Here is a 15,797-nt window from a genome sequence, read left to right on the forward strand (position 1 = left end):
GTTTTGAGAGCATTTGCAAAGAAATAATTTCCGGCCACGTCGAGGAAAACAGTAAAAATCGTGGACCTTCGTCCACTATCGGGACAAATTTGTCGTCGACGACCATCAATAATTCTGTCTTTTTACGAGAGTTTGCAAAGCACGCGATCCAGCTGTAAAAGTTTGTCGGTGCGATATTTCCGATGATATTTTTCGGTTAAGTTTACGGTGCCATTAACTGGGCAGAGATCGAACCGAGAGAAGCACAAGGTTCGGTGTGGATCGTTAGCGTTGCTAAACGAAATAACTCACGCCGGACTGGTCATTTTTCACGGGCTTTTCCTTCAAAAACTGGACACTGACAGAACACTTCAAACGCGGCCAAATTTATTATTGCTGGAAATTATTAATAAAAGCACGAACGCCCGACGAAAGAGACCCTTCCAAAACATGATATTGCCTGTGTGAAAACACTCTCAAGTTTTACACTTCCTTTGAACGGAATACGGCCTCGCCGCCATCCCGTACAATGGCTTGTATATCATATTCGACGTGACTAAAATTGAAAAGCCGCGACGAAAACAACAACCAACCCTTCTTTTCCTTCGATCAGGTGCAAAATTAACTTTTTTTCTCGCCGACCTACATATGCATTTATCTCGTCCAGGTTAGTTTTTTGTCTTTGTCTCACAAAGGGCGCCAGATCTGTTGATTTTGTTGCCCTTTGGACCAGTTGTTTTCGAACCCTATGAAATTTTATGTCTGTTTGTCCGCATTCATAACTTTATTTTTTAAAGCTAATTAAGTATTTTTTTCCATGATCATTGAATTTCACTGGTGTTTGTTCACTAGTGAGTAAATATGGCAATTGTCTCACTAGTGAGCAAAGTGAATGTTTTGCGAGTTTCTCAATACAGGGCGCCAAATATGTTGTACTGAAAGTTTTTTTAATCTCTTTTGTTTTGTTGTGAAAAACTCTTTTCGTTGGTCTAATTTTGTAGAACTTATTGTTTCAGTGCTTTTAACAGTTATGAAAAATAGTGATGCAGATAGATAATGATAGGTATGTACAGTTTACGATAATATAACCTCATTTTTTATTCTTGTCATGTTTTTGTCATTTTGATTTATTTACACTCACTGCAATTAATTCAAAACTCAAAATTCAAAAACTGACTGCGTGACCGACATAGAAAAGTTTAATTTTTAAATGTCAGTCATGATGACAGTAAAAGGTGGTTCACAGAGATTTTGTTGAAGTGACAGAAAAATACTGCCCTAAATTTCAATTCCGCAGCTGTGTTTTATGATCATGGAAAAAATCTGATTCAGCACGAATGAGCAAACATGTATTTAATCACTCGTCCGGTTGGGGTTCTCGCCTTCGGCTCGGACGCCCAACTTCTGTACTCGTAATTAAATGCATTACTTTGCTCACTTGCATTGAAAATAGCTATGTTTCATTTATAATAACCCCCGCAAAAATGCACCGATTTGTTTTTTTTTGCACAAAATCTTTGTCAAAGTAGGGTTTCCAGGACTATTGATTTTGGTACCAATTGGACCGGTGGCTTTGGAATTCTACGCAATTTTTTGTCGTCCGCATTAATTAATTAATTCATTCTTTAAAGCATTCATTGATTCATAATTTTTTTCCTTCACGATAACTTGTCCGAAAAAGAAAAGTTTAACAGTTTTGAAAATATGCGAATTTTGCATTTGTCGGGTGTCCAAATAAAAATCTGGTCCAGCCGGTGTCCTTATTATTACTATTAGTTTTTTTTCCTTCTGCTGCATTTTTTAATAACAATAATACGACTTTTTAAAATTTATTGTTATTATTATTGAGTCGGGGCTCTGCCCAACCAGGCGTGAGATCGTCCTTTTTGGAGGCTTGGTCGTAAAAATTACGGCGAATTAATTCGGCAGCCGTAAAAGTTATTACGCCGCCATTATCATTTTCACCCCTGTTGTTGTAATCGATGAGTCGTTCTCTTCGAGGGGTTAGATTATTAAATATTGAATGTCGGGGTCGCGGAAAGTGTCTGCGTGTTTTTGTGGAGGGCAACGTGGGAGTTTTAATGAATTTTAAGTTGTTTTACTTACGTGTTAAGCTCAAGATCCAGACGAAACTTGTGGTTGAAGGCTTTGATGAGAAGCGAGGTTCGATGGAAGTGCTTGCCGGTCTGGAACAATAACACACCTGCATTACGAGGCCACGCCCAAAACGTGATCGACACTTGAATTTTTGCCGATCAATTATCATCATCCGCCACGGTTCGCTCTCGTTCGCGTTATCTCACAATAATTCCGGGTCTGTTTGTGCGAGCACCTTATGGAGAACGCCGACAACTTCCAAGATAAGACGTGTTTGCATATCTATGGCGAAATTCGCAGAGACGGCATAATGAGGGATAATTAGACAATCAAGAATATTAATAACACTTTGCAAGTTTACTACTGTGACCAAAAGTTGGCCAGTGACAGCTCCGGGCTCCCAGGGGGTTTTTCGGGGCAGAGGGCGTGGGTTCGGATTTTTAAAAAATGGGCGCCAGGCAGCTATTGTCTTGAGCTGGTTGTTGCTTGTCCAGCTGCCGGGACAAGTGCTCAGATCTTACTCGTCGAAGGTAAGTAAAAGCAAACGCTTTCTGATCGTTAAACAAATTTTGGTTTATTCGGTTACTGCAAAATTATCCACAGAACAGTATTTGGTGGTTCGGTACTGGTTCACACGAATGCGATAATGGTTCGCTTGTAACTACTAGATGAAAATTGAAAGATGCGGAACCAGTACTTTTTGGTGGCCTTAATATCTACTTTGGTCGTAACCAGAAAAGCTTTTCTTTCACATGTGACCGAATCTTAAACTAAACATGATATTCTTCGACGAAATAAAAGATGTTTTGATTCCTGATGAGGAACCTCCCGAACTTAGACTTCCTTCTGATCGAGCTAATTATTAAATGTAAACTTAATGAAACCCAAGGTCAAGATTGGGGTGTCACCTTGACAAAAAATTAAAATTGATCCTGATAGGAAAGTTTAAATCGGTGAAGTTCCGAAACGTTAAATTTGACTGAAATTTCTTTAAGTTGACACTGGAGATTGAATGAAAAGGTTCTTACAAAAAAATTCTAAACATTTGCAAAGTTTCAAAAAAATTTAGTGAACATACAAAAATTATGAAAGCGAGAAGCGAGAAATTCGAGGCGTTCCTAAATTTTGCAATGCCGCGGTAAAAAAAATATGGCGACTTAGCTTTATGACGGGTCTGTTGTCTCCTCGAATAGCGTCCTTTTGACTTGCGGTGTGACCTTGGCGATACGGTGCTCAAAATAAACGATCGCCTCTGCGAACGATGTTCTCCAAAATGGTCGCCTCTGCGAACGATCTGGCTACGAATCGCCCTGCGAACGATCTGGCTACGAATCGCCCTGCGAACGATCCCTTTCAGCGAAAAAGGGGGTTCTTGGCGCTAAATCGAAGTCCTTCCGGCACTCCTTTACTCAAAAATTTTCGGTACTCTAAAGTTGCGATACGGTACTGGATCAATTCATCCAAACGGGATTGACTCTAAACTGGATCGAACCACCCCTCTATAGTGCGAGGGGTCACTCGACCACGAACTCTAAAAGGCGCTTCGCTGGCGTCGCTTCGACGGCTCTCGACGAAGTGTCCGACTTCCGCATTTTTAATCTCGGTACCGCAGTCCCATAAATCGCGAAAATCGTCACGCGCGCGATTCTCGACCTTATTCAGTTGTGCTATAAGGCGGGCTGCGCTTGCGTGGTACTGCGCAATCAAAAATGTGCATTTCCGGTGGTACTACACGTGCGCGTGTCATGACAGGTGGACCGTCATGGCGTCGGTTTGTTTACCTCGAAATTATACCGAGCGGGAAAATTCAGATTTTGGACGGTATTGTGTCGGTAAGTCGTGCACGTCTATCCTGATGTTAATTGCCGTAACTCGCAGGTCAAAAAAAGGACAGGAAGAAAGATGGGGTTGAAAAGAAGGAGATGACTTTCCGGCAAGTTACTAAAGAGGAAAAGGGACCCAACATTGCCGTACGGTCACCTATCGCTGAGAAGAGAAGAAGAGAAAGTGAAGAGAAAGAGAAAGTGAAAGTGGGGTTCTGAAAGATAGGTTGCAGCTCGCCAACCTAGAGGCGTGAGGCCACCTCAGCCTGACATTTGCGGGGGTAACATGTGTTCTTCCAGCCCCCCCCGTGGTGGCTGGCACAAATGACTCTAAATTGAAACTTTCCGCTTCCGGAATGAGCGACGTAAAAAACTTGAAGGCAGGGTGGGCGCGTCGCGTTGCCAAATGCCGTGCGTTAACTGCTAGTTCCGGGTCTTCGAACTGCGATCTATTAGCCCCGCGAGCATAAGTAGGACCTCGTGGCCTCCTACTCCGGCCAATCGCCATTGTGGCGTTTCGTAACGCTACACTACCCCCCTCCTCAAAAAGAAAAAGGAAAAGGTAACTCAGTTGCCTTTTACTTTTTACAAAAAAAACGAAGATGAAGTCTTCACAAAAAAAACGTCAAAATTTGATCACTGGAAAAGTTTTGGTTTCGCCACGAAAATGGCTTGTCGATATCTGCGCGTATCAAACGATTGAAAACTGAATCTCAATGTCAATTAGTACTTGAGTACTGCGGTATGATGTAAGTCAAGTCCGGTTAAATGTCATAATTTGGGGTTCTTAAATAAACTTTTCCTGAACAAACTCCACGGTAAAATTTTACTGTCGTCAACATTCCAAAGGAGGACAAAAGAATTAATCGAAAAATTGAACGGTACGAAAAAGTGAAATGCAAAGCTCGCTACGGTTCTTCGGCTTCTGCCAGAGATCCTCTGAATTCTTTCAAATCTTTCATGTGCCAAACACCTAGATCTGCGCGGTTCTCATCTTCGAGAGCGTACGCGAGTTTCGATAGTTTTCTCGTTATCGTGCACAGCACGTAGCGTGGCGCTAATTTTTGCGCAAAGTCTTTCGCAGCGCTGGAAAGTACTTTGTTGCGTTTCCAAACTTTGTCGCCTACAAAAAATTCAGCGTCGCGCTTCCGAAGATTGTACGAGCGTTCGTTGCGTTCGTGCGCTTTGTGAAGGTGCTGGGTTACATCCTGCAAGATGGTCTTGAGGTGTTCTAAATTTTTCGCGTGATCTTCGCGATCAGCTGTCGTCAAGGTTTCCGGATTTTCCGCTACTTTGCCGTAAAATTCACCGGTACAGGGTACTACCCTACCAAAATTGAGAAATGCTGGACTGAATCCGGTTACTTCGTTGACCGCTGTGCGAATCGCGTACCCGATCTTTGCCACCTCGGCATCCCACTTTTTGTGAGCGCCTTTGACGTAACTTCGTATGGCAGTGCCAACTGTGCGGTTGTATCGCTCCACAGGGTTGCTCTGAGGGTGATACTTGGCTGTGAACCAGATCTTTTGAACTTTGTAGTTCTCGCAAGTCTTTACAAATTCGTTTCCGACAAACTGCTTGGCGTTGTCGACCAAAATGAATTGCGGTACACCATACACAAGAAAAATTCCGTTCTCGATACATTCTGTAACTTTTGAGCTCGTAGCTTTTCGTAACGGAAATAGTACAACGTACTTCGTGAACCAATCTACGATCACTAAGAGATACGAATATCCTTTCGTGGACGTCGGTAATGGACCAATCAAATCAACGGAAATCATTTGCCACGGAAACTGAACCTTTTTTTCTTTTCCCATAAGCCCTGCGCGAGCGGTGTTCGGTGCTTTTTGCTCATTGCAAACCTTGCAGTTTCGAACGTAACGAATGACGGAACGACGCATTTTCGGCCAAAAGTGATTGATGGATAACCTTGAAAGTGTCTTGTAGTACCCGAAATGAGCTGATGTCGGTGCATCATGACATGATTCTAAAATTTTTGTTCTTTGATTTCGCGGTACTAAAAGCTTCCACTCCGGGACGTTGCCGGGTAGTACAATTTTGTTCGGTACGAATCGATACACGAAACCGTTCTCGACTCTCCATGAGGGATTTCTTTGAGGATTGGCGATTATGTTGTCGCGAAGTCGCGTGTACGACTCGTCCAAATCATTCAAGTTCACGCCGAGAAAGCTGTCAATGTCTACCGCAGCAATTTCTGCAGGTAGTCTCGATAGTGCGTCCGGTACTACATTGAGCTTGCCCTTACGATGGACCAAATCGAATGAAAATTGATTGAGCTTGACACTCCATCGCGCTAACTTGCCTGCTGGGTCCTTCATTCGGTTTAACCAGAGCAATGAATAATGGTCCGTCACGATCGTGAAATGGGTGCCCTCAACGTAAGGTCTGAACTTTTCCAACGCGAACAAAACGGCTAAACATTCTCGTTCCGTAACGCTATAATTTCGCTCGGCTTTTGTTAGCGAACGGCTGGCGTACGCGATCACTCTCTCATCTCCGTCTAAATCTTGCGTTAAAACTGCTCCTAGACCGGTGTTTGAAGCGTCAGTTTGGATCACGAAAGGTTTCGAGAAATCAGGACTTGACAATACGGGTGCTGAAACAAGTGCATCCTTGATTTTCTGAAAAGCTTCCTGAGCTTCAGGAGTCCACTCCGTTTTCTGTCGCTTTCGCTTTCCGGTAAGTAACGCGTTTATCGGGGACATGAGGGTCGAAAAATGAGGGATGAAACGCCTATACCAAGAACACATGCCTACGAAACGTTTGATTTCGGTACTAGTCTTCGGGACTGGATAGCTCACCATGGCCGCTACTTTGTCTGGATCGGTACCTAGACCATGTTCATCGACAGTGAAACCCAAATATTTCAAACTTGAGCGGAAAAGTTGACACTTTTTCGCATTCACGGTGAGTTTCGCGTCTCGAAGACGTCGTATCACCTCCCTCAAAACTTGTACGTGTTTCTCGAATGTCGGGGCGATAATGATTAGATCGTCCAGGTAAACAAAGACGTGAGGTTCTAGTTCAGGTCCGAAAATTCTGTCCATGAGACACTGCTGCCTCTGGGCTGCGTTTGTCAGTCCGAACGGTAATACGTTAAAATGAAAAAGACCTCTGCCGGGAATCGCAAAAGCTGTCTTCGGTCTAGACTCTGAATCTAACGGGATTTGCCAAAAAGCGTTCTTGAGATCGATCGAACTGATGTACTTTGCTCCTCGCAACATACTGAGAATCCTGTCGACACGCGGTAATGGGTAACTGTCACGTTTTGTCACGGCATTGAGCCTGCGACCGTCAAAGCAAAGTCGGTATTCACCGGAAGATTTCTTTACTAACAAAATTGGAGAAGACCACGGACTGTCAGAAGGCGATATGACATTGTTCTCGAGCATGCGGTCAATTTCTTTGTTGACTTCCGCAAGCATGTACGGAGACCACCAATACGGACGTTGTTTGATCGGCAATGCTTCTCCCGTGTCGATTGTGACTGTCATTTTGTGTGTCCTCCCTAACTTTCCGTCGTTGCTCAACAAATCTAAATTTTTCCGGATGATCTCGGTGATCTCATGCCGATCCGCGCCACACTCCGTCACCGCGTCACATTCTGGTACTCTTACGATATCCGACGCAACTTCAATTTTGTGACCCGCGAAATCTATCTTGAGTCCGAATAATCTACAAAAGTCGCACCCTAATATGACGCTATGCTGAAGATCTGGCACGTAGTAGACACGAATTCGCCGTCTCGACGAGTCTAACACTGCTTCTAGTTCGATAGCTTTGGTTACCGGATGTTGTTTTCCGTCGGCAGTTCTGATGGTTTTTAGCCGAGATGGGAAAGTTTTTCCACCTGCGCGAAAATGAATTAAATCGGCTCCTTTTCCACCAACTATAGTGCAATTCGAACCGGAATCCACGAGTCCTTCAGTTTCCTTATTGTTTAGACGCAGTCTGATAAATGGCCTATTGTCATTGGTTTTGCTGACGAAAATGGAAGCGGAATTTGCCCGAGAAGGCTTGCAAAACTCTTTGACTTCGTCTAACCAAGCGTTCCACTGGGTGTCCGTACGTTTCGCGATGATCGATGCGTTTACATCGGCCTTGGGATGTTTTAGGAACGTAGCACGGCCGCAAGTCTGCCGCGTCCCTACTGCGCGTTTCCCGACGGATTACACTTTTTGCAGGTCGCCAAGGTGACGTCTGGCTCCCCACAACGGTAGCAAAACTGCTTTCTTTTCAGTCGACAGTTCATGAACGAATGATTCGGCTGTTGACAATTCCAGCACTTGAACGACCTGGAGGACGAACTCGCGGGTTCACTCCGTCTGGCTGAATTGCCTGAGGGTTCCTTCACGACGATGGCGCGTGGACTCGCTTTCGCGGGTTCGCTCGCCCGAACATATGCCAACTCTGGCTCCAACACGCAAGATGACTTGGGTGCAGCGCGATGTTTCTGCCGCAAAGCCGATAACTCCTCCACTTTTTTGCACAACTTAATCAACTCCGGTACGGTGACAACTTCGGTGATGCTAAGCTGGTTAAGGTAACATGGAAGCAAATTCCTCCGAATCGTCTTTACCTTGGTTATCTCCGCCGGTGGTCGACTAAGTCTAGCAAAAAGCGTCTCCATAACCGCAACGTAAATGGTTATCGACTCGCTTTTGCCCTGAAGCCTGCCCTTGATTTCGTCCCACAACAATTCATCGAAATCCGGTGGAAGAAATTCCTGTTTCAACAACTGAACCACTTCGTCCCAATCGCTCAATCTGCTCCGAACAGAACGATACCAAATCAGCGCTTTGCCGCTAAAGAGATCAATGGCCGCGTTAAAAAGGTCCCTGTTGGTTGCGTTTCGCGCTACCGACAGTTCCTCTACCCGTTCCAAGAACTGGTTCACCGTCATTCCATTTTCCTCCCCGTTGAAAGATACGCCCCAGGTGTGAATTGGCACTAGTTTCGGTTCCGGAGATCTCGCGTGAGGGTGCACGTAAATGGGAGTAGTCGCGACGACTGGTGGCGCTTCCACCGTAACCGGGCTCGCTTCTGCTGCCTTGTCGTGAAGATCAGCTTCGAGCAACAAACATGTCGCGTACGCCTCATTTCTATACTCCGCATCTCGCTCGCGTCTCATTCGCCGAATGCGAAATGAAAGGTGCGTTAGACGGGTCTTCAACCGTTTGAAGATCATGTCTTCCGCCGTTCCTTCAAATTCTGTCAAAATCGTGCGTATGCTCTCAAGGGTGTCCTCAATGGCCTGGACCTCGGTGTCGTGATCATACTCTGCGTCATGAAGTGACAGAAAGTATTCGTCCGGTCGACCTAGTTCTTTGGACAGAGCTCTCGCTAACAGTTTCCTCTTATCGTCCTGGTTTCGGCTAGTCGTGATGCCGCGTATACGCAATTCATACGTCAGCTCGTCAGCTAGTAAATGCTTGACCTTGAATTGTTCGTCCATTTTGACGAAGACTCACCGCGATTCCACGGGTCGGTAACGCAATAAAAACGCCGGTCAAAACACTACCAAAAAACAGCGCGCAACACGATAGTCGATTCCGAGAAAAGGTTTTTGTCGTCGAGGGTACAAGATAAGACCGCTACTCAAACAATGAATTCGCCGCTAAATTTCCGCTTCTCATTAACACACAATCAAAAAATTCAACTTTCAATAAACCTTTACCAACTCCCTTTGCTCCGATTGAAAAAAGTGACTGAGCCTCAATGAAGATGAACGATAAACGAAAATTTGTGGTTGCTCCAAAAAATCGTGCCCCACGTTGTGGGCGTCAAAATTTGTGTGACCAAAAGTTGGCCAGTGACAGCTCCGGGCTCCCAGGGGGTTTTTCGGGGCAGAGGGCGTGGGTTCGGATTTTTAAAAAATGGGCGCCAGGCAGCTATTGTCTTGAGCTGGTTGTTGCTTGTCCAGCTGCCGGGACAAGTGCTCAGATCTTACTCGTCGAAGGTAAGTAAAAGCAAACGCTTTCTGATCGTTAAACAAATTTTGGTTTATTCGGTTACTGCAAAATTATCCACAGAACAGTATTTGGTGGTTCGGTACTGGTTCACACGAATGCGATAATGGTTCGCTTGTAACTACTAGATGAAAATTGAAAGATGCGGAACCAGTACTTTTTGGTGGCCTTAATATCTACTTTGGTCGTAACCAGAAAAGCTTTTCTTTCACATGTGACCGAATCTTAAACTAAACATGATATTCTTCGACGAAATAAAAGATGTTTTGATTCCTGATGAGGAACCTCCCGAACTTAGACTTCCTTCTGATCGAGCTAATTATTAAATGTAAACTTAATGAAACCCAAGGTCAAGATTGGGGTGTCACCTTGACAAAAAATTAAAATTGATCCTGATAGGAAAGTTTAAATCGGTGAAGTTCCGAAACGTTAAATTTGACTGAAATTTCTTTAAGTTGACACTGGAGATTGAATGAAAAGGTTCTTACAAAAAAATTCTAAACATTTGCAAAGTTTCAAAAAAATTTAGTGAACATACAAAAATTATGAAAGCGAGAAGCGAGAAATTCGAGGCGTTCCTAAATTTTGCAATGCCGCGGTAAAAAAAATATGGCGACTTAGCTTTATGACGGGTCTGTTGTCTCCTCGAATAGCGTCCTTTTGACTTGCGGTGTGACCTTGGCGATACGGTGCTCAAAATAAACGATCGCCTCTGCGAACGATGTTCTCCAAAATGGTCGCCTCTGCGAACGATCTGGCTACGAATCGCCCTGCGAACGATCTGGCTACGAATCGCCCTGCGAACGATCCCTTTCAGCGAAAAAGGGGGTTCTTGGCGCTAAATCGAAGTCCTTCCGGCACTCCTTTACTCAAAAATTTTCGGTACTCTAAAGTTGCGATACGGTACTGGATCAATTCATCCAAACGGGATTGACTCTAAACTGGATCGAACCACCCCTCTATAGTGCGAGGGGTCACTCGACCACGAACTCTAAAAGGCGCTTCGCTGGCGTCGCTTCGACGGCTCTCGACGAAGTGTCCGACTTCCGCATTTTTAATCTCGGTACCGCAGTCCCATAAATCGCGAAAATCGTCACGCGCGCGATTCTCGACCTTATTCAGTTGTGCTATAAGGCGGGCTGCGCTTGCGTGGTACTGCGCAATCAAAAATGTGCATTTCCGGTGGTACTACACGTGCGCGTGTCATGACAGGTGGACCGTCATGGCGTCGGTTTGTTTACCTCGAAATTATACCGAGCGGGAAAATTCAGATTTTGGACGGTATTGTGTCGGTAAGTCGTGCACGTCTATCCTGATGTTAATTGCCGTAACTCGCAGGTCAAAAAAAGGACAGGAAGAAAGATGGGGTTGAAAAGAAGGAGATGACTTTCCGGCAAGTTACTAAAGAGGAAAAGGGACCCAACATTGCCGTACGGTCACCTATCGCTGAGAAGAGAAGAAGAGAAAGTGAAGAGAAAGAGAAAGTGAAAGTGGGGTTCTGAAAGATAGGTTGCAGCTCGCCAACCTAGAGGCGTGAGGCCACCTCAGCCTGACATTTGCGGGGGTAACATGTGTTCTTCCAGCCCCCCCCGTGGTGGCTGGCACAAATGACTCTAAATTGAAACTTTCCGCTTCCGGAATGAGCGACGTAAAAAACTTGAAGGCAGGGTGGGCGCGTCGCGTTGCCAAATGCCGTGCGTTAACTGCTAGTTCCGGGTCTTCGAACTGCGATCTATTAGCCCCGCGAGCATAAGTAGGACCTCGTGGCCTCCTACTCCGGCCAATCGCCATTGTGGCGTTTCGTAACGCTACACTACAACTAGTAGTAACACAAGCTCCCGGAACTGTCGCTCCGTCAACTCCGGGCGCGGCGCTTTTCTGGCCGAATTCGCCTCGTCGATTCATTTTTAATTTTCCTGTTCCGGTTGGGCGGAAGTAATCCGATTTGGGACCGCAAAACTAAATCAAATCGACCGTTGATGAATCCAACAGAAACATTTATCGCGTCCGGACAGCGTAAGGTCCTTCGAAAGGAGAAAGAACGACGGCAGGACCTGTCGGTTCGTTGCGAAAATGGGAACTTATTAAGATTCCGAAATTGGTCCGTCAAGAGGGTCAAACAAGGGCAGCTGCAGAAATACACAAAGTACATAATCTGGCCGTCGCGGCGCCTATTGTCCTCGACTTCCCTCCGCTAACCACATTACCTCCGATGGGAATTCGTCGTTTTAAAAACACGACGGCCGCCGCCAAACGCCTGAATTAATTCGATTTAACAAGGAATTCGATTAATTCGGAGGCGAACATGGAAATTGCCAAAAAAAACTTCCTCCACCCAATTTAATTCACTTTTATCTCCCTATTTTCGACTAAATTAGGCTTCAAAACGGCCTTTCGATTTTAATAAGGGCGCGCGGAGACGCAAAATTTATGCATCTCAGACGTGGAATTCTTCTGGTGCAACAAGTCCCGATGGATGTAGCGCCCGAAGAAACAATCCGTGTACGGCGGATATTAAATTTGTATTTGACAAGACAACGCGAATGTTATTGATGGAAGAATTTTATTTTTCTTATGGTTTTTTTGCCTCTCCGATTCGACTTAATAATTCCGTCTGGGAATCGGCGAGGCGTGCACTTGACTTTTCTAAATTTTATTATTCTTCGAGGATTGTAACGACCGAGAAAAGTTGTTACGATTCGAACCGTTGCGGGGCCTTCGGGACGAAGATGGAAGTGTTAATTGCGCCCGGGCCCGCGCGTCATAAAAATTGAACGGACCGGTTCGGGCGGCACACACTGGCGGCGGCGGCGTAATTAGGCCGAAAACCTCCCGAGTTGAAAAGTTTCGACGAGTACATGAAAGGACGCAAAGAATGAGTCGGGTCGGATTTGATAAATAGTCCTGAGGTTTGCCTATCGGGAAAATGTAGCTGTCAAAGCGTCGACAAATGAGTTGGCGAGTGACGAGCGGAATCCTCCGGAGCTGCGTCCCTTTTATTATTCTTCACGCAACTCGCCCCATTTTAAAACAATAATAATCGCGCTGGCGTTGATTGATTTTTTTCATAATTAATACGGGGCCGCGCCGCCAACAATGTATCCTTGGCCGTGCCACGGCCGGGAGATGAATTTTCCGTCAATCTTTTTGATTGAGAAATATAAAATTTATGGCTTGTTTGTAATGCAGATATATTATTCTGATTCGGTCATGAATAAATATGAGTTTGTAACAATGAATGTAGTATCTTGCCATAAAAATAACGTAACGTCTCTTATATCGTCTATAAAATTTTTATCAGACATGTTCCGCCACAACGTTTCACCGTTGCCGTTTCAATTTGAATCTATCAAGACCGAGCCGCAAATTCGAACCCGATCGATTCATTTCTTGCAAAACATTCCGTCCGTCGCGCCGGACAAATAAACGATAAAACTTGAACGGGATCGGTAATTCTAAACAAGAAAAAGGATTCGTTTCGTTTTCATTTGTTCGTGTTAGATGATCCCGACGGGTAAATTAGTCAGCTCCCTTCGAATTGCGCCAGTGATATTTAATCGAAAATAACTGGAGCACCAGGTGAGTTATTAAACCTCAGAATAAAATATCTTCCCACCAAAAGTACATTTTTTTTATCCAGAGGGTAAGTATATTGCACGCGCAGCGAGGCCAATAGTTACACGAGGGATGGAAAAGAACGTTAGCCATGTGACGTAGATGAGTAATGCATTTAATCATGAATCATTCAATCCACAAACTCGCAAAATATTGCACTTTGCTCACTAGTGAGAAAATATTCTTTTCTCGCTAGTGATTCAATTGCCTTCTTTGCTCACTATTTTCACTGAAATTCAATGATCATGGAAAAATACATGTAATAATCGTACCGAAGAGAACATTGTTGTTAGTAGAAATTCTTTAATTTTACAACTCTGTGGGTGAATTTCTCGTGGAAAAAACAATTCAGGTTAATATATTTTTTCGAACTGTGACCAGACAATATGATTAAAAACGTGAAATAGCATTTCCGTTTGTGGAAAACACATGGAAACGGCGCGGCGAGGCGAAGAACGCAAAGCTCCGAATCCGGCAAAAAATAATCTCTTTTAACATTACACTTTTTAAGTGGTTAAAATGTGGACAGGTGAAATCTGTTCGGGGCAAGGTTTTTCCGTGAAATTTATCACGAGAAGAAAATAAATTAAAGCGGGAACGAGATGACGAGGAAGAGTAACGCGGTGCGGTCGCAGTGTGGGGTGCAGCAGGGCGCGGGTCGGATGGTAAATATGGTCCGGAGCCCTCGTCCTGAAACTCGTTTAGATCGTCGCAGTTATCGTCGGGTCGTGGATGCGTTCGGCGTGAAAGCAGTTGAATTATGTGGATATAGTAGATTTCGATTCAAATTTCCTGTTGCCGTTTGTCCGAGAATGCGGCGTCCGGGTCGAAGGTTCACGGCGAAGTGGGCGAAGCGTCTCGAGGATAATTAGACCTATACAAATAGTACGTCCAGTCGAAATTGATTGGATAAAAACGGTAAATGAGTCAGCACTTTTATCAGCTTTAAGGGCTTCAGGGTACATTACACAACGAAATAGGGGACGTCCTGACGCTCCTTTCCTCTTGTTATTTCACCGACGGTTGCTTCCACCTTTCGGAATTGCGTTCCAGTTATGAAAATCGTTCGACCAAAAGTTACATCCACGTTACACGTTGTACCGTAACTGTTTTGTTGTTCTGACGAGGGCGGCAACAGATGTTCGACGCTCGCTCAGGTGATGTTTTATTCAGGACGATTTTAATTTTGTAATTGCGCAAAATAATTCACCGACGTTTCGAACGTCGTGAATTATTGAGGATGCCATTTGTGACCCGTCATTGCTTCGATCGGGAAATCGAAATTAAACGCGCCGACCTCGACTCGTCATAATCGGGATAAATCAAAACGGGTCGGGATTTTTCGGTGGCGGCGACTGATTACGTCCCGCATGAGGTACGAGGTGAGGCATGCAAAACATGTGGATGATTCTGAATCTCACCGCAGGCGGCAGCATTGCCACGAGCACCCGTTCCCCTGGTAACCACTTGCTCTTAATTGAAAACCAACCTGATGACGAATCAATAAAGAGAACCAGAGCACCACGCCCAAGTTGACGGCAAGCTCTATCTTCGCCTCTTCTCCCGAGCTTTTTTTTTCTAGGTTATATCGGACACCGCGTCTGAATTATCCTCCGCGATTGGGGACTTCCCCCGAAATTTTTCCCTCGCCGCGCCATACGGAAATTGAAAATGGCTTTTTATCGGCCAATATCAATCGGAAAGTTATTGCTTCTCGCAAGGGCAAATACTAGTACATTCCGAGGAAGCGGATTTTTTCCCGTCGCCGCCGCGTTTAATCCTGAATTGATTTCGCTCAAATTGATACAGTTTGCATTATGGATACGCTACACGTGTTCGCGACGGTAAACACCGACACCGAGGTGTGTGCGGCATCCCTCGACGTCTCTCGCTCCCATCCAGACGTTAATATGTTCTGTTTGCGCCTTTTCCCCCGAGACCGTTTTAATTGCTTCGCATAACCGAATTCGTCCTTGTTACGAGACAAATCACTTACGCCCGCTTAAAGATGAGGCTTGTTTCAGATCGCAATCTAATTTCGCCACCGCCAGATACGACTTAATAACCGTCTGAGAGCTTTCCTCGACGGTATCGGTTCGATCCGAACTTATAACCGTTCCGGTTTTTGGTTTCGATGCCTGAAACACTCGGCAAACTCTCCAAACTACCGCCGCCAGTTCTAATATCAGTTTGTTCTTTGCCACTTTTTCATTTTCGTCCTTTGGCTCTGCGTGGGCGCTAATCTCGAGATGCGCTCATCACGGAAATGATGGTTAATTCGCGAAACTTGACA

General features: G+C 44.9%; 1 protein-coding gene across 15 annotated transcripts in view; it reads right to left on the bottom strand.

The window, feature by feature from the left end:
• The window catches only part of mmd (mind-meld), a 226,663-nt gene that overhangs the window by 30,670 nt on the left and 180,196 nt on the right, over nucleotides 1–15,797 (bottom strand). For all 15 annotated transcript variants that reach the window (XM_069040463.1, XM_069040465.1, XM_069040458.1 and 12 more), the window contains one exon: nucleotides 2,086–2,165. In XM_069040463.1, coding sequence (XP_068896564.1) covers nucleotides 2,086–2,165 — 80 coding nt within the window. The remainder of the gene's footprint in view (nucleotides 1–2,085; nucleotides 2,166–15,797) is intronic.

The sequence above is a fragment of the Tenebrio molitor genome, chromosome 3, assembly GCF_963966145.1.
Source record: "Tenebrio molitor chromosome 3, icTenMoli1.1, whole genome shotgun sequence".
Classification (NCBI taxonomy): Eukaryota; Metazoa; Arthropoda; class Insecta; order Coleoptera; family Tenebrionidae; genus Tenebrio; species Tenebrio molitor.